Raw genomic sequence first — 18,593 nt, 5'->3', positions numbered from 1 at the left:
GGCCATAAGAGCCCCTCCCGCACATTCAGATGTGGACTCTGGAAAGGCACATGGTGGAAGACTACACCGTTGGGGAAGCCTGGCCCTGCACCTGGAGGCCCTGTGCATCACCTTACAAGGCCTGGCTTTATCATTTCAAGGAACTGACCAAACCTAGCTTTTGTCCCTGGTGCTCCTTCAACCTGGGAGTTGGGACTGCCTGGCTTTCTCCCACCCCAGTGTTCCTGGCACCTAGGACACCAGTCCTGAGCCCCGAGAGCACCTGCCAGGAGGAAAGAAATGGGCAAGAATTCAGAAAGCAGGTCACCTGCATGCCCCACAGGAGAGAGAGGCTCAGAAAGCCCCAAGGGCACACGTGTGGAGCCATGGCAGGTGGCCAAGGTGGGGAGGGAGGAGGTGGTGCATAGCAAACCCACTGTTGGCACTGTGTGCTGCTGCTGGGGATGGGCTGTCCAGAGGGCTGGCGATAGCTCCTGAGAAAGGATGTCCCAAAGGATGTCTAACAATAAAGTGTGGCAGAATCTAGGTGAGGCCGGCCCGTGGCTCACTCGGGAGAGTGTGGTGCTGATAACAGCAAGGCCACGGGTTCGGATCCCATATAGGGATGGCCAGTTGCTCACTGGCTGAGCGTGGTGCTGACAACACCAAGTCAAGATCCCCTTACCAGTCATCTTTAAAAAAAAAAAAAAAGAATCTAGGGATGGACAGGAACAGAGGCAGGGGTGGGAGGGCGGTGCTGATCCTGGAGCACAGGCCAAGCAGGGCCAGAGAGGACATGCCCCAGCCGCCCCCTCTGAGCTGGCGGGTGTTGGACCTACTCAGGTTGTGGGGACAGGTGGCTGAGAACCACAGGTGCAGCCTGGCCTGCATGTAAGCATTGTAATTGCTGTCACTGGAAGGCACAATTGGCACTTGTGTGAGTCTCAGAGCTGCTGTAATAAAGCACCGTCAATGGGGTGGCTGTATTAGTCCATTCTGTGTTGCTATAACAGAATACCTGAGACTGGGTAATTTACAAAGAACAGAGGTTTATGTGGCTCACGATTCTGGGACAGCTGCATCTGGCACGGGCCTCGGGCTGCTTCTATTCGTGGCGGAAGGCGTCAGGCAGCCGGCGGGTACAAGCAGATCACATGGCAAGAGGACACAAGGGCGGGGGGGGGGTTAGATGCCAGGGTCTTTTATAACAATCAGCTCTCACGGGAACCGATAGAGCGAGAACTCACTCATTACTCCCCCCACCCAGGGTGTTCACTAATCCATTCATGAGGGATCCGCCCCCATGACTCAAACAGCTTCCAGCACTGCCACACTGGGGATCAGGTTTCCACATGAGTTCTGGGAGGACAACAAATCCAAACTCCATCAGTGGCTTAAGACAACACAAATTTATTACCTCACAGATCTGGAGGCTGGAAGTTCAGATTCAAGGCAGGGTTAAGCTAGGATTGGTCCAGCTTCTGGAGGCTCCAAGGGAGAGTCTGTCCCAGGCCTCTCCTATCACTAGTGGCTCTGGCCATCATGAGCATTCCTTGGTGTGTAGATGCTTCGCTCCAATCTCAGCCTCCGTCTTCACATGGCTGTGTCCCATTTCTCTGTGCCTCATATATCCCTACCCTTTCTCTTACAAGAACATCGAACGTTTAGGGTAGGCCCTAAATCCAAGATGATCTTCGAATCAAGATCCTAAACTTAACATCGGCAAAGACTCCTTTTCCAAATAAGGCCTTGTTCCCAGGTACCAGGGATTAGGATGGGATCATATTTTGGGGGAAGCCTCTCTTCGACCCATCACAGAGCATATATATCTGGTTACGGGGGCAGAGAAAGGGAAGAAAATTCATCGAGATTCTGCTCAAATGGTACCTCAGGAGCTTCTTTGGACCACCCCACCTAAAACTGCACCCCTGCCCACCCACATGTCTATTCACGAAATGTGTGTTGGGGGACTGCTGTGTGCCAGGCAGTGTCCCCAGTGCTCCTGAAAGAGTAGGGATAAGGAGCAGACATCCTTGACCTCCTGGAGCTCCCATTCCAACAGGGACACAGGTGGTGAGGAAGAGACAAGAAAAACACGCACGCAGCTCAGGCACTGACAAATTCCAGGGAGAGAGTCAAGTCAGCAGAGGATGGGTTGGGGGCTGTGATGTGAGGATGAGTGACATCTGAGTCAATACCTGATGGAAGTGGGCTCAGAGGAGCTCTGGAAAGGGCATTCCAGGGAAAGGGCACAGCCAGGGCAAGTGCTGAAGGGAAGTGCTGGTCTGTCCAGCAGACAGCATGGGGGCAGTGAGCCAGGAGCAGGCTGAGCAGGAGAGGGCGGGAGAAAGGAGGCCCGCAAGACAGGGCCAATCGTGGGGGCCTCCAAGGTGAGGCTTTGGTCATCACACTGAGTGAGAAGGGACCACTGGGCCGTCCCCAAGACCACCTTCAGGTAGGTTCAATGATTCACCAGAAAGAGGTGGAAAACTCAGAAAGCTGTTATGTTCACGGGCACAATTGGTTACAGCAAAGGACACAGATAAAAATCAACAGAGGTAAAGGGCTTCCGGGACAGAGTCCAGGAGGGACCAGGTGTCAACCTCCAGTTGCCCTCTCCAAGTGCAGTCACATAGACAATGCTTAGTTCCCCCAGCAAGGATGTGTGACAACATGCATGGACTGCTGCCAGCCTGGGAAGCTCACTGAACCTTGTTGTCTGGGGTTTTTTACTGGGTTTGGTCGCATAGGCATAGCTGACCACTTGAGTGAGTGTCCTTAGTCTCCAGCCCCTCCAGAGGTCAGGCTGACACTGTGTGACAAAGGTCACCACCATAAATCACATTGTTAGCATAGACTGTCTGGTGTGGGCCAAGGCCCCAAGATAAACATAGACGTTCAAACCAGGCAGGACATCCCGAGGGCTTAGAGGTTGTCTCCCAGGAGCTGATTAAAGGCCAGTTTCTTTGGAAGGTGCAGGGTCTGAATACCCCAAACCTGCTGAGTTGACTCTTGGATGCACAGAGGGCTATGAGTGGGAGCCAAGAGCACAGGGAGTTGCCGTGGCCCCAGTGAGCAACGCTGGTCAGAAAAGAGGGGCCACAGTGGACCGGGCAGAGGACCAGATGCCAGTCACGCCAAAGGCTGAGGACGGAAGAGACTCAGACACCTCAGGTCTGAGCTGCCACTGAGGGGAGTGGGCACCCGCAGGTTTCAAGTCGGGGTTTCAGTGCAAGAGGCACACTTGTGCTAGAAGAAGGGATGGACAAGGAATCAGCAGGTGCGAGAGGGAGGAGGCCATGGGAGGTGGTGGGGGTTTTGAGATAAAGGGGGGATTTTAGATAAAAAGAATTCTGGATTGAGGCTCCCCCGCTTCCCGCTGTCCCTCTTCCCCGAAGCCGCCGCTCTCCCCGCAGAGTTTCGCTGTCTACTCGTGGATCCGCCAGCGCTTGCCATGCCGCGTGGAAGCCGAAGCCGCACCTCCCACATGGCGCCTCCAGCCAGCCGGGCACCTCAGATGAGAACTGCACCCAGGCCAGCACCAGTGGCCCAGCCGCCAGCAGCGGTCCCACCATCTGCAGTTGGCTCACCTGCTGCTGCACCCCGGCAGCCAGGTCTGATGGCCCAGATGGCAACCACTGCAGCTGGCGTGGCTGTGGGCTCTGCTGTTGGGCACACACTGGGCCATGCCATCACTGGGGGCTTCAGTGGAGGAAATAATGCTGAGCCCTCAAGGCCTGACATCACTTATCAGGAGCCTCAGGGAGCCCAACCAGCGCAGCAGCAGCAGTTAGAACCCTGCTTCTATGAGATAAAGCAGTTTTTGGAGTGCGCCCAGAACCAGGGTGACATTAAGCTCTGTGAGGGTTTCAGTGAGGTGCTGAAACAGTGCAGACTTGCAAATGGATTAGCCTAATCAAGAAGTTCAAATTGAAGAAATGGAAAATCGACTCTCATGACCAAGTTAATTTAGCATAAACATATAATCGATAGTGCAAGTTTAAAATGTAAAATCATCAGTTAAAGCTCTTCTCTGTTATGAATAGCTTCCTTTCTTTGGAATTGCAATGGAAGAGGGTGTTCTTACTATATAGAAGTTCACTCAGATGGTACAGAGTTTGAGGTTGGGAAAATGTTTGTGTGTCCTCAAACCAGCTGTGTGATATTATTGTTTATGAGTTAATCAGAATAAAGTAATTTTCTTCCAAAAAAAAAAAAAAGAATTCTGGAGGATGTGGAAAGGGTGGTCCCTGGAGGGGGAGGGGGAGGATGTGAGGGGTAGGCTCCGTCCTGATGGTTCCACTGCTGCGGGCAGCCGGCAGCAGGGAAAGCGGGGGGGGGGGGCAAGTTTGAGGAGAGCAGATAGAGACGTGCCACCCTGGCAGGTGTGGAGGTGGCGTGCGGACGTGAGAGGGAAATACGGAATTCCGGCCAGGGAGATTTGCGCTCGTGAGTTAAAGCCAAGCCCGCTCAGCCTGCTTGTATGCTTGTCTGCCGCTTTCAGGGGCCCTCCACGTGTTTCCTGGTGGCCTGGGGCAAGGGTCGGTGGCTACTGGCCGGGAGAGCTAGCCGCACTTCTGAGCCCGTGGGGCCTCCTGCAGCTGGAACAGGCCGTCGTCCAGGTGGGTCCCCAGATGACCCTGCCCCGGGCCTTCCCAGACCCTCGGGAAGCGACGGGGAGCAAAGCGGGCTGCTCCCGCTCCACGCCGGGCCCACCCGGCAGGGTTTCGGAATAAGTGCGGCAGCGGATGGGTGGGGCAGCGGTGCAGGAAAGACGAGCGACTGGCAGGGCTGGGCAGGCGCGCTGCCCGGAGAGGCCTACTCTCCAGACAGCAGAGAGCGGCCGACGCCGGGAGGAGCGGGGCGGGCCTTGGACTCTCCGCCCCGATGGGCGGGGCCTCGGCGGGAGGGGCGGGGCCTCTGGGACCGGGCTCTACGATTGGGTCGGGACCCCTGGCGGGGCGGGACTCTGTAGCTGGGGTGGGGCGGGGCCCCGGAGACCGGGCTCTGCGATTGGGGCCGAGCCTCAGGGGAGGCGGGGTCTGTGATTAGGGCGGGGCCTCGGCGGGGCGGGGCCTCGGCGGGGCGGGGAGGGGGCTCGGCCGCGGGAGACGAGGCTCCACTCAGGCTCCCGCCCGCAGGGGCGGCTCGGGAGGGGCGGGCCGGCTCCACCCCCGGGCCCGCCGCGCGCCCGCGCCGCCCAGTTCCCGCAGCCGGGTGGGGGCTCGCGGCGGCGGCAGCGGCGGCGGCTCCGCTCCACTGCGCTCCGGGCTGGGCGGCTGGGCGCGGAGCCAGGGCGGCAGGAGCGGCGGCGGCGCTGGGCGGCGGCCGGGCCCGCCGGGCCATGGCGGCCCCGGAGCCCGCTCCGAGGCGGGGCCGGGAGCGGGAGCGGGAGCGGGAGGACGAGAGCGAGGATGAGAGCGACATCCTGGAAGAGAGCCCGTGCGGCCGCTGGCAGAAGCGGCGGGAACAGGTGGGCACGAGCGGGGTAGGAGAGCCGCCGCCCTCCGGAGCGTGGGGGACGGGGGGAGCCCGGCGGCCGAAACCTCTCCGCGGCCTCTCCGGAGGCCCGCGCCTTGCCGGCCCTCGGACCCCTTCAGCCTGGCACCCACGCCCCGGCGAACCAGTCTCATCCCCGGACACCACCCCTCGGCTCCCGGCCGCCAGCCTTCCCACAGGGCGGTGGGACCTGCCTCGCATGCTCGGGCAGGAGGGTATGGGCAGCGAGCGGACGCGTACCCCGACGCCCGCAGGTGAACCAGGGCAATATGCCGGGGGTCCAGAGCACCTTCCTGGCCATGGACACAGAGGAGGGGGTAGAAGTGGTGTGGAACGAGCTGCACTTCGCCGACAGGAAGGCCTTCGCAGCCCACCAGGTGAGGCCGGCTGCTCCCCACCGCCCCCTCCCCGCGGCCGCCCGTGGCCGCCCGTGACCATGCCCGCTCCCCAGGAGAAGATCCAGGCCATGTTCGAGCAGCTGGCGCTGGTGGACCACCCCAACATCGTGAAGCTGCACAAGCACTGGCTGGACGCCTCCGAGGCCCGCGCGCGGGTGAGCCACGGCAAGGTGGGGTGCGGGGAGGCCGCAAGCCTGGTGGCGCGGCCGTGGGGACCCGCTTGCGGCCGGCGGAGCCCACGAGCCCGCCCTCCCTGCAGGTCGTCTTCATCACGGAGTACGTGTCGTCGGGCAGCCTCAAGCAATTCCTCAAAAAGACCAAAAAGAACCACAAGGCCATGAACGCCCGGGTATGCGAAGTGGGTTGGGGTGGCCCTGGGGACAGGGATTGTGGGGGCGCCGGACAGCCTCGGGTCAGGGGTGGGGCGAGGGCGCTGGGCGTGCTCTGCAGGCCCAGCCTCCTCTCTTGAGCCCACCCGACAGAGTCGTGCGTCTGCCGTCAGGCCTGGAAGCGCTGGTGCACGCAGATCCTGTCCGCGCTCAGGTGAGGGCCTGGGCTAGTGCGCGCTCTCCCACTCGGCCGCGCCCTTACCTCTCTGGCACCCCCTGACTGGGTGTTGCCTGCTGTCCCCTCCCCCACACCTGCAGCTTCCTGCACGCCTGCAGCCCCCCCATCATCCATGGGAACCTGACCAGCGACACCATCTTCATTCAACACAATGGCCTCATCAAGATCGGCTCCGGTGCTGGCGGGGGTGGGGGGGTGCTGGGCAGGGGGGACAGGGCTGGGGAGACCTGCCGGGAGCCGAGGGCAGAGGATGCCTAACGACTCAGCAGGCTAACTAACGCCCGCTCTCTTCCCCCGCGATGGCTGGCGCAGTGTGGCACCGCATCTTCTCGAATGGTACGTGGGTACTCTGGGGGGTGGGCTGTGGAGAGGTTCGGTCTGCTTAGCCCCTCTCCGCTCCCACAGCGCTCCCCGATGCTCTCCGAAGCCCCATCCTCACTGAGCGTGAGGAACTGCGGAACCTGCACTTCTTCCCTCCGGAGTATGGCGGTGAGCATGGGAGGGGCCCCATCGTCTCCAGGCCCTGCCCCCTCATCTGTCCCTAACCCACCCTGCCTTGCTCTCCACATTTCAGAGGTTGCCCACGGGACTGCAGTGGACATCTTCTCCTTCGGGATGTGTGCACTGGAGGTACCTGCTTCATGGCCTCCTATGCCCTCCTGGCTGGGCTGCACCCCATCTCACCTGTGCTGTCCTTTCCTCATATCTGACCTGACCCCACACCCTAGATGGCTGTGCTGGAGATCCAGGCCAACGGGGACACCCGGGTCACAGAGGAGGCCATTGCTCGCGCCAGGCACTCGCTGAGTGACCCCAACATGCGGGTGAGCAGCTTGCCCTGTCCCTCTTGGGCTGGCTGGAGGTGTACCAGGGTTAATGCAGCTGAGAGGTTGGCAGCCAGCTGCTCAAAGGCCCACCCACAAGGAGGACCTCCCTGAGATCGCTTGTTGGGTTCCAGGCCTAAAGGCCCAAAGGTCAGCACATTCTAAGGATAAGGAGACCAGAGAAACACACTGTGTGGGCACTATTACTATGCTCAGCTTAAAGAAACTGAGGCTCAGACATGCTAAGCACTTTAGAGTGAGTGGTGGAGCCAATATCTGCACCTGGATCTGTCCAACTCTAAGTTCCTGCCTTTAAGCTTCCAAGAGGTGACAAGGCCCCAGCTTGGGGGGGTGGGGGCATTGTGGGGGTGGGGCAGCCAGAGGAAGTGTAGGATGGAAGCTGCATCCCAGCCTCTCTGGTCAGAGTCTGGCGGCCCAACTCCACGGCCTCTGGGGATGGGAGATGGAAGCTGGAGCCAGGATGGGCACAAGAAGTGGGGGGATGCACAGACGTGGGCAGGGTGGGGACCCGTCAAGGTCATCTCTGGAGTTGGGCCTGAACTGGGGTGACTAAAAGGAGGCAGGCTGTGGGTAAGAGGGCTCTCACCTGTGATAATAGCACCTACTCCCCACGACTTCTGTGACGGTTGAAAGTAGAGCCTGGAATGCTCTGAGCCTGGGACCTGGATGTCCTCAAGTTTGTAGGAGCAGGTCCTGGCCTGGCTGCTAATGGGATGCCTTCCCTTCTGCAAGAAGGCTCCCACAATATCCCTCAGGAGGGAGGACATGGGAATTGGACCCCTAGGGTCTGGGGACCTCAGGAGTCCTCTATGGTAAGGTTAGAGAAGAGAGCCTCTGCCCACCCTGGCTTCTCCTCTCCATGCTGCAGGAGTTTATTCTCTCCTGCCTGGCCCGGGACCCTGCCTGCCGGCCCTCTGCCCACAATCTCCTCTTCCACCGCGTGCTCTTCGAGGTGCACTCATTGAAGCTCCTAGCAGCCCATTGCTTCATCCAGCACCAATGTGAGGGGCAAGCCAGCCTGGGCTGGGCCAGGGGGCCTGGGGTCAGAATGGGTAAGGAGCCCTGCAGGACCCGTGGCTCAGGCCCACTGCCCTGATGCTTCTGTGGCCGGCAGACCTCATGCCTGAGAACGTAGTGGAGGAGAGGACCAAGGCCATGGACCTGCACGCCGTCTTGGCGGAGATCCCCCGGCCCCACCGGCCCCCGCTGCAATGGCGGTGAGTAGCATACCACTCAGAAGCCTCCCCTCTCAGCTTCCCTGGCCAGTCATCCCTCATGTGCCTCCTATCCCTGAGACAGGTATTCAGAGGTCTCTTTTCTGGAGCTGGACAAATTCCTGGAGGATGTCAGGTGAGAGCAGGCGTGAGGTTAGGGAACAGATGGCTGTCAGGCCTAAGCCCCAGCCCCAGCCACCCCTTGGTGTGTCCCCAGGAACGGGATCTACCCACTGATGAACTTTGCAGCTGCTCGGCCCCTGGGGCTGCCCCGTGTGTTAGCCCCGCCCCCTGAGGAGGCCCAGAAGGCCAAGACCCCAACACCAGAACCCTTTGACTCGGAGACCAGAAAGGTGAGTCTCCACTCCTGCTGCATGGTGTCAGCTCTCAGACCTGTCCAGCACCCAGAAAGGGGGTGCCGTTCTCTCAGGGCCTGAGTCCCCCTCAGCCCAGCTCTCCTCCAGGCTGCCAGAGACCAGATCCAGGCTGACCCCTTTGTAGGGGTTAGGAGGGCTGTAGGATAATAAGCTGGGACACCCTCTTTGTCAGACACTGCTTCTCCCCTGTGGACCCATCCCCCATGACCCACTGCCTGCCCCCCACCCTTCTGTGCTCCACCTGCACCATGCAGCCTTCCTCCGGACATCTCATCCACCCAGCCCTCTCTGATCCCACCCCCTTGGTTTGCTGATTCCCTGATATTTGAGTCCTGGTGTGACCCCGGACCTTTCTTGCAAAGCTGCCTCCTGGCTAGGGACCACATCTGGTCAGCCTTGGACCCTCCCTCTCACTTTTCATGTACATACCCACTGGGCACCAGAGACTCTGGCTTTGTGGCCCCATGGCCATCGCCTTGATCCGGGCCACCTCTATTCCTCACCTGGACGCTGCTTCAGTCCCTGTCTTGGCCTCCCTCCTCCTGGCTTCTTTCCACAGTACAGCAGAATTCGTGTCCTAACGGTCAGAGCTGCCTGGCTCCTGGCTGCCCACAGAGATTGCAGGAGTCCTCAGCCCCAGGCTCTCCGAGGCCTGGTCCCGCGGACACCCGCACTTCTAGGCGGACACATCCAGGCTGCCTCTGTCCCCCTGCTTCCCACAGTTCCCTCCTGTTCAAGGTGTTCTCTCCACCTGTGAAAACTCCTATTCATCCCTCCTTACCCAGACCCCATATATACTCTTCTGGAAGTTTTCCTTAACTCGCAGGTGCCACTGGCTGCAAGATGTGCTTTCTGGGCTCCCCTTAGAGAGTTTTCCTATTTCTAATCCCTGCTGTGTCTCCTGGGCAGGATCCGCTCTCGCTGCTCGGCTGCTGAGTTGCCAGCGGCCTTTGTAGGTGACCTTGGCCTGCCTCCCCTCAGGTGATCCAGATGCAGTGCAACCTGGAGAGAAGCGAGGACATGGCGCGCTGGCATGTGAGCCCCGCCCCGGGCCGGGACGGGCGCGGGGGGCGGGGCGGGCGGGGGGAGACTCCTAGTGCCGCCCGCGCCGACCACGCCTTCCCGCCTCCCCAGCTCACGCTGCTCCTGGTGCTGGAGGACAGGCTGCACCGGCAGCTGACCTACGACCTGCTCCCAAGTAGGCGGGCGGCGACCCCGGGCGGAGGGCGGAGACCCCGGGCGGAGGGCGGCGACCCCGGGCGGAGGGCGGCGACCCCGACGGCGCCGCGGCCTCACGCGTCGCCCCATGCCCTCGCCGCAGCCGACAGCGCCCAGGACCTGGCCGCCGAGCTCGTGCACTACGGCTTCGTCCACGAGGTGCGCCGGGTGGGCGCGACCGCGCCGGGAGGGCGCGCGGGGTGGGCCGCGCCTGTCCGAGACCCCATGCCTCCCTCCCACCCTGCAGGATGACCGGACGAAGCTGGCTGCCTTCCTGGAGAGCACCTTCCTCAAGTACCGCGGGGCCCAGGCCTGATCCGGTACCCCAGCCCTTGGGGACCAGCCCGGCCGCTTCCCGACCCAGCTAGTGAGGACCCGCCCGCCCGCCTCAAGGCAGCGTGGAGCTGACCCCGCCTCCGCGGAGACCCAGGGGTGGGGGCAGGGGAGTGGCCAGGCGCCGCATAGCTTCGGGATCAGGCGTCCACAGCTCAGCACTCCCATTTCCTCGGTTCTGCTGATCCCCACCTCCTCTCAACCCCCAAGCTGCCTGGACACTGACTGGGCCTCTAGGTCCTCAGCAAAGAGAGGCTGCCCTGCAGAGAGCCACAGTGCTGGGGGTGGGGGTAGGGGTCAGCCCTGGACAGACTTGCCCAGGGATTTGCTCCATCTGGTCAGGGAGAGCAGCCACCCTGGGTTGGCACCTCAGACCCACACAAGGAGCCTGGACCTCAAGCCAATGGTGGAACACCTGCATGTGTAACGCTGGGCGTTAGGCAGGGCCATGACCAGGCAGAAAAACAGGTGGTAGAGAACCTAGAGTTTAGGCCACGTCGGCAAAGCCCCTGATCCCATCTTCCACATGCTCTGAGACCAGGACCTGCAGCCATCTCTGCAGACCCTCTTCTCCCCTGCAGCCCCCTCCAGGGGGCTGTTTCTCTCCTGCATTACCTGGCTTGGAGGGGTCAGGGGCCAGGCACCCTCCATGTTATCTCCAGCACTTGCTCCCTGGGCAGCTGCTTCCCGGGCCCTGAAGATGTCAGCTCCTGGCTCACTCTGAGAGGTTTCACTGCCCTTGGGGATTCTGCCCACCCCCACTGCCCTGGCCTCTTGGTTCTTGGATTGCCTCTCCTCCAATTCCAAATTTAGTTAAACAGTCTCAAACATTTAAAATTGTATGTATAAATTTAGTGCATTTAGGTTTCTTTTTAAGTATTTCAAATGTCAAAGTGGGAAGGCTCACTACTTTATTAGTTCTATATTGCTGCTGTAAAATTTGCCACAAACTTAGAGGCTTAAAACAACACACGTTTATTATAATTCTGTAGGTTGGAAGTTTGATACGAGTCTCACCAGACTAAAACCAAGGTGTTGGCAGGCTGCTTGTGTTCCTTCTGGAGGTTCTAGGGGAGAATCCGTTTCCTGCCCATTCAGGCTGTTGGCAGAATTCACTTCTTGGCAGTGGTAGGGCTGAGGTCCCCATCTTCTTGCTGGCTATAAACAGAGGGCCATTCTCAGCTTCTAGAGGCTGCCCACATTCCTTGGCTCGTTTCCCCTCCATTTTCAGAGCCAACGACAGCAGGTTGAATCCATTAGGAACCATCTCTCTGGTTCTCTGCAGCAATGAAAGTTTCTCCTGAAGGACTCATGTGATTAGATTGGGTCCACCCACATAATCCAGCATAATCTCCTCCTCTTAAGGTCCTTGATATTAATCACATTTGCAAAATACTTATTGCCATGTGAACTAACATTCATTGGTTCTAGGGATTAGGAAATGGACATCTTTGCGGGGGGGCATTCCAACTACTATACCACCCTAACAAAAGCCAAAAACCAAAACAAAACAAATTTACCAAAGCATATAAAATAAATGTACAAGTACAGTGAATCTTAAGTTATCATAAACATTCCAATACTATTTACAAAATTATTCAAATACTCACACTATTCCACTTAAAATTACACATCTAAAATAACACATTCTAGATGGAAATCCTGAGGCTAAGCTGTCTGTGCACCGTCTTAAACAGTTTGAGCAACAGATACATGACAGATCATACCAGTGACTAAACCAAACTTAAAAGCATCAGTACTACCATTGCTGCACTCGATCACGCCAATGCTGTTTTTCATTTCAAGTTTGATCTTTTCAGAGTTATATACGTATTGTTTAAAAGTGGAATGGGTTTTTTTTAAGCCAATAATTAAAAATAATAAATGCAGTCTCTTACCCTGATCCTCCCCAAATTCAACTCTCTTAACTGTTTCTTTAGGCATTTAAAATCCGTGTTTCTCAAAACCACGAGGATCCTTTTAGTCCCTGTTTATTGGTTTTTCTACATTAGGTGTCCCCAGTTGGTGTATATTCTGGGGGGAGGGGGCTCACCTTCCCTTATCCCCTGTCCCAGCATCATCTCAGTGTAATGGACATCATAGCCACTTGGGTATTATTACAGCTTCATTACCACAAGTCTCAGCAGAGAACAAGGTGTCCTAGGATTATATTTTCTTTCTTGCACAACTTATTTTCCCTGGAGTTAATAATTGTCCATTTCCTTTGTTTGCTTTGTTTTCTGTATGTGTCACTTACCCATCTTTAGATGCCCTTGCAGAAGTGTGAACCTCCTGTCAATACTTAGGACTCCTCTCTAATGGACTGCTCAGTGTCATCTTTTTCTGGAGCCTCCATCATGTGAGCACTGTGTCCCAGGCTGCTTGTTCTTGGACTTGCCCAACTGTGAACCTGGGTTGCTCTTTCACCATTGTTTCCGATGATTTTCTCTTCCTTCATTCACCCCATTTGAGGAGGAGCATCCTCCAAGTTTTCTGAGAGAGGATGCGTGGGAAGGTGTGGAGTCTTTGCCTGTTTGTCCTTATTCTAATTTTATATATGCTTCAAAGTGTAACTGAGTACGAAAAGCTTGGCTCAGTTGAATATAATTTCTCCTTAGGATTTTGAGGATGTCCTGTCATTTTCTTCTACTTCCAAGAACTCTCTTGCCTTTCTGAATTCTGACTCTTGCCTACGATCTCTTCTCTTTCTCAATCTTTTCTTTCCCCCAGTGCTTTGGAAATTCTCAAGGCACACTTTCTCATTTGTTGGCCAGAAGCCCAGACCCTTTGGTTCCAGGAAATTTTCTTGAATTATTTCTTTATTTCTCTCCTTTCCTTACTTTCTGGAAATTGTATTTAGATGTTGGGCTTACCTTTTGAGAGGTGCAGTCACGTGGTGGTTAAAGGCACAGGCTCTGGAGCCCTCTGCTGCTCCCTGCTGTGTATCCTGTTGTGCCTCCATTCCCTCATCTGTAGATATGGGAGTAACAGCAGTGCTCACTGTGTAGCACAGGGCTGCTGCAAGGATCCCACCAGCTAATGTGTGTGAAGTAAGATCGGTGCCTGGCACCAAGTCCTTGAGTGCAGTACTGTATTACACATAACTCAAGGGGAAGCTGCCTCCGGAGGGTGGTGTTTGTGGCTCCACCTGGCAGTGGCAGTGAGACCTGACCCACGCTCCCACTCATCCATCCCCCTCTATTCTGGAGGCCTCTGGTGTGCCAGGGGGTTCAAAGCACCAAAAGTACTGACCCGTGTGATTAGCATTACATTTTCTGTTTTCTAGCTATCTGGTTCTGTTGTTATACATTCTGGAAGATTTCAACTTTATCTTTCAATCCTATTGAATTGCTTATTTTTCTCTCAAATTTTTCATCTGTAAGAGATCTTTCTCATTTGTTGTGTTCTTTCTTTGTAGCCTCCTGTCCTTGTTTTTTGCATTCAACATCTATAATGTCTCTGAGGATATCATTTTAGCTCTTTTTTCTTCTGCTGTGTCCTTCACTGTCTGTGTTCCTTCTGAATCCCTTTTCCTCTTCCTTAGGTGTCTGGTGATCCTGGGCTGTCTAGTTGCATTTAAGAGCGAGAAGCTCTGAGTAGCTCAGGCTTATTGCCTGGTGAACTTTGAGGCCAGGGATCTGGCTGGGTCATCCTACTAGGCAACCTCCCCTGCAACTGGCCAGTGTTTTCTTTTGAGCTGGGAGCTGCTGCAGAGAGGAGACCTCTTTGAGGAATCTGGATGGCACATGGCGGGGGGTGGGGGGGCAGACTCCGGGAGTGGAAAGTAGAGGTGGGGGAAGGAGCAGGAGACTCACTCAGCCCCCAACTTTCAGAGCAGGGCCTTGCCCAGATGGCCAGGCGTCAGAGCTCCTGAAAGGACAAGTCGACACCAGTTGAATCCACCGGAGAGAGCCCGTTTATTAGGCAGCACACACACACATATAGGGCTTTTAGGGAACGCTGATTGGATCAGGGTGTGATCCCTTGGGGCATTTGGGTTCTTACATTCCTCCCTTTTCCTTGTTTTAGGAAAGGGGATGTTGAAGTCATCGAGCTACTTCCTGCTGAACTGGGGCGTTGTGGGGGGGGCAAAGGGAGGAAGGTACATAAATACCCATTATGAAACCCCAAAGGAGGGTGGAGAAACAAGTAATTTCAAAAGGGGAGAAGTCCATAAACGTTCCTGAAGCCACAAGTCGAATATGCACCGGTTCCATTGTTCGTAGCTGGAGACTGGAGGGGGCAGCCAGGCGTCGGTGGATGCGTTCCCTCTGTAAGGTGGTGTCTCTTCAGCATCGGCTGAGGCGCTCACGAGATGAGGCGGCGGGTTCATCGGTATCTAGGAGCTGGTAGTTTCTAAGCAAAAGCTGGTTAAAGGCCTGATTAGAGATTTTTCCCACTTGGGTTTGAAGAAACCTAATGATGCAGGGCAAGAAAAGGCAGGTTATGAGGATAATGATTAGAGGTCCCAAAATGGGCCAAATCCAAGTTAGGATAGGGTTTAAGATAAAAGAAGAAAAGGGGTTAGAACTGGATGTGGTTCGTAGGCTGGAAGCCAAGTCGGTGAGTTTGATGATGTTTGTTTCTACTAGACCGGATTCATTGATATAATAACAGCATTCTTCCGCAAGGAAGATGCAAGTACCTCCTTTTTCTGCGGTGAGGAGGTCTAGTGCTCTGCGGTTTTGGAGGGTGACCTGAGCTAAAGAGGTGATTTGTCTCTGTAGAGAGGAAAGAGATTCGGCAGTGGAGGTCAGAGCCCCTTCAAGTTTAGCATTTATGTCTTCGACCGCCCATAAACTGTGTCCTAAGGCTCCTCCCGACAGGCCGGCTCCGACCGCTGATGTTGTTAGGGAAATACCGACCATGATCGGGAGGAAGGCGGCCGTTTTTTGCCTTGAGGGGGGATGAAGAAGATGGAACAGTTCTGAACTGGTGTACAGAGTGAGTTGAGGGACGATGGTGACAAGAAGGCATGGGGCAGTAAGATTAGACTGGATGGAGGTAGAGAGGGTTCCATTGCACCAGAAGAAAGAGCCTGGTGGGGCGACGGTGTGGGTATAAATGGTTGAGGAAGGGAAGCGTTTAAGGGGACGGCCGCCAGGAGCGGTCGCATGAGAGATCTGTTGCCAGGTGTAAATGGGTGACCCTGGGGAGCTAGCAGAGGGGCCTGAAAGCTCCCTGGGTGAAATGAAAAGAACAGGAGAAGGCCAAGGATGACAGGACATGGGCCTTCCCACTTAGGGGTTAGGGGGATTTTGGGTTCCAGGGAAGTATAGAATACTAATTGGCCTGGGCTGAGTGAAAGGTTATTTTTGGAAAGTGACGGATCTGGAAGTAGCCAGTCCTGGTACTTCCATAATTCGGTGCGAAGGTGGGAGAGCAAGGGTAAGGCCATGGTGGGTGGTATGGGTCCTTCAGTTGCTGTGATCCCCGGGGGTAGGAGGGGCTACCATACATGACTTCAAAAGGGGAAAGATTGGAGGGCTTTTTGGGAGAGCTCTGGTCTTGAGGTAGAAGACGGACCCAATCAAGGTGTAATTCCAGAGACAATTTAGTTAGTATGGTTCTCTCTACCTTTCCAGATGCCTGAGGTCGGTAAGGGCAATGTAGGTGCCAGGGGAGAGAGAGTGACTGGGAGAGTTTTTGTATTATCTGGGCGGTAAATTCAGGTCCATTGTCAGATTGAATGGAAGTGGGCATCCCAAATCATGGGATGATTTGGGAAAGGAGAGTCTGGGCTATGGTGGAGGCCTTTTTATTGGATGTTGGGAATGCCTCTACCCATCCTGAAAAGGTATCAACAAACACCAAGAGGTATTTGAGGCGCCGGACAGAAGGCATGTGCGTAAAATCGACTTGCCAGTCGGCCGCGGGTGTGAGACCTCTGGCCTGGTGGGAGGGGTATGGCCCAGGTTTGAGAGGGGTGTTAGGACTGGTACGCTGGCAGATTGTGCATGAGGAGGAAATTTTTTGCAAGAGGGCTTTGTGAGATGGGGTGATTGAGAAGAAGGCTTGTAGAAACTGGGATAAAACTTGGGGGCTAGAGTGAAACAGGTCATGGTGTTACCCTTGGTGTTAAGCAGACCGCGTTCTTTCCATATGGTGGCATGAGAGAAAAGTATATGATTTGGAGTCAGTGTATAAGTTAAGAGTTCTTCCTTCAGCTAGAACGCAGGCTCGCGTGGTGGCGATAAGTTTGGCCTGCTGGTTGGTAGTACCCTTCGGTAAAGGTTGGGCCTCTATAACCGAATCAAGGGAGACTATGGCATACCCTGCGTAATGAGTGTTTCCTTCCTTGAATGAGGACCCATCCGTGAACCATGTGAGATCAGTGTGAGATAGGGGTCCCTCAGTGATGGAAGAGCGGTAAGGTATAAAATTTTGAAGGCTTTCTACGCAGCTGTGCAAAGAGGTGTTGGGGGAATCTGGTATAGGCAGTAGGGTGGCCGGATTTAGGGGTGGGCAGGTAGTGAAGGATAGGGCAGGATTTTCCAGAAACGAGGATAGGAGGGTTAGGATTCTGGAAGGTGGGAGGGATTGGAGAGCCTTATAGGTAAGGAGGTCTTTGAGGTGATGTGGTGAGAGAATGGTGAGAGGTGCCCCAAATGTTCAAGTATGGGAGTATTGAAAGGGGAGCGAGTGGGACCGAGATACCCCTTTTTTAATAGGTCCTGAATGATGGGGCTTAACCCGAGGAGGGCTGTTGTGGTTAATGGATACTGAGCCTGACAAATATATTTGGAGGGGTCTTTTAGTTTTATGTGTACAGGGGAACACTGGGCCAGAGCGGGGCTGGCAGTGTCCCAAACTGTGGGGTTAACAGGGTGCGTTAGCATGTGTAAGAATGGAGCAGGTTAAAAGAGGGTTTTTTTGGGGAAAGATTTGTTTACCTCCTACCCCGACTATAGGAGAGCTGCTGGAGGTGGTGGGGCCTTTATATTCCCTTAAGACCGAAAAGGTGGCTCCAGTGTCCAGGAGGAAAGATATTGGTTGGCCGTCCACAACCTTGGATACCCTGGGCTCTTGCTTTGTTATAGAGATGGTCGGGAAGGGCCCAAGGCTCCGTCAGTCCTCCTCAGCGAGGCCCACCATATGTGGTGTCCACGGTTCGGGGGACTGTGGGGCAGTTGGTCCCTCACCCCTTCGGGCAAGGGGGCAATCAGATCCCCAATATCCCTTCTTTTTGCATTTTGGACAAGGAGTGGTGGGTGGCCTGGGGGTGGGGCAAGCCTTTGCCCAATGCCCTTCCTTTCCACATTTAAAGCAGGCTCCAGGTGGAGGGTTAGAGGTGGAGGCTGTGGGAGGGCACGCAGGGGGTTTGATAAGCTGGGCCAACATCTGGAAGTTGGTGTGGTCGGCCTTTTGTTTTCGATGTTCTTTTTCCTCCTCCCGATTATGAAAAACCTTGAAGGCCACTGACAGGATTTCGGTCTGAGGGGTTGCAGGACCCTGCTCTAATTTTTTAAGTTTAGTTTTAATGTCGGGGTAGGATTGGGCCAGGAAATAGGTCATAAGGACATGCCGGCCATCTTCTGAGTTGGGGTCTAAGTTAGTGTATTGTTGAAAGGCCTGAGTTAATCTATTGAGGAACTTGGAGGGAGTTTCCTCCTTTTTTTGGACAATTTCTTGAATTTTTTGGAAATTGACGACCTTGCGAGCCGATTTTTTGAGGCCAATTATTAAGCAAGAGGCAAAACGGTCTTGAGCCTGGATTCCCTGGGCTGTGTTATAATCCCAATTAGGTTCCTGTTCTGGGACTGCTTGGGGGCCTGGTGAGTGATCTGGATTGGTACGATGGGTGTCAGTGGCATGGGTTTGGGCTGTATCCCAGACCCTGCGGCGTTCCTCGGGGAGGAGGGTATTGGCTAGGAGCATGAAGATGTCATGAGTTTGAGGCTGTAGGCCTGCAGGATCCATTGGAATTCTTAAATATAGGTGGTAGGGTCGGTAGAGAAAGAGCCTAGTCTTTTTTCTAATTCTGTAAGGTCAGCTAGGGAAAAGGGAACATGGACCCTAAGTACTCCATCAGCCCCAGCTACCTCGCGTAGTGGGGCGATTGTTAAAGGGGTGGGGGGAGGTCCTCGGGAACGGGTGAAAGGGGGGCTTAGTGGGTCAGGAGTAGGTGAGGGTAAAGACGGAGGAGTGGATGGCGCAGGAGGT

General features: G+C 55.7%; 2 protein-coding genes across 4 annotated transcripts; both read left to right on the top strand.

Annotated features, from left to right (window-relative positions):
• Positions 1-3,346: 3,346 nt before the first annotated feature.
• LOC134364012 (coiled-coil-helix-coiled-coil-helix domain-containing protein 2-like) lies at positions 3,347-4,193 on the top strand. Its single transcript, XM_063079902.1, has one exon. The coding sequence runs from the start codon at positions 3,434-3,436 to the stop codon at positions 3,893-3,895; it is 462 nt and encodes a 153-aa protein (XP_062935972.1). The 5' UTR covers positions 3,347-3,433; the 3' UTR covers positions 3,896-4,193.
• A 1,128-nt stretch (positions 4,194-5,321) lies between these two features.
• On the top strand, positions 5,322-12,310 carry NRBP2 (nuclear receptor binding protein 2). 3 transcript variants are annotated; one of them, XM_063079227.1, is made up of 18 exons: positions 5,322-5,452; positions 5,733-5,855; positions 5,936-6,031; positions 6,136-6,225; positions 6,379-6,419; positions 6,524-6,618; positions 6,756-6,779; positions 6,849-6,932; positions 7,018-7,073; positions 7,172-7,267; positions 8,157-8,289; positions 8,403-8,505; positions 8,588-8,638; positions 8,720-8,855; positions 9,861-9,914; positions 10,014-10,077; positions 10,201-10,256; positions 10,345-12,310. In XM_063079227.1, exons 1-18 carry the CDS (start codon positions 5,324-5,326, stop codon positions 10,411-10,413), a joined length of 1,500 nt encoding a protein of 499 aa, XP_062935297.1. In that variant the 5' UTR covers positions 5,322-5,323; the 3' UTR covers positions 10,414-12,310. The 3 variants fall into 3 exon arrangements, 2 of the variants coding, with proteins under 2 accessions (XP_062935297.1, XP_062935296.1); XM_063079226.1 differs by having other exon boundaries at positions 5,930-6,031; XR_010021765.1 differs by lacking the exons at positions 10,201-10,256; positions 10,345-12,310 and having other exon boundaries at positions 5,930-6,031; positions 9,789-9,914; positions 10,014-10,058.
• The last annotated feature ends 6,283 nt before the right edge of the window (positions 12,311-18,593 follow it).

The sequence above is a fragment of the Cynocephalus volans genome, chromosome 15, assembly GCF_027409185.1.
Source record: "Cynocephalus volans isolate mCynVol1 chromosome 15, mCynVol1.pri, whole genome shotgun sequence".
NCBI classification, from domain to species: Eukaryota; Metazoa; Chordata; class Mammalia; order Dermoptera; family Cynocephalidae; genus Cynocephalus; species Cynocephalus volans.
This window is presented reverse-complemented; position numbering and strand designations above follow the sequence as displayed.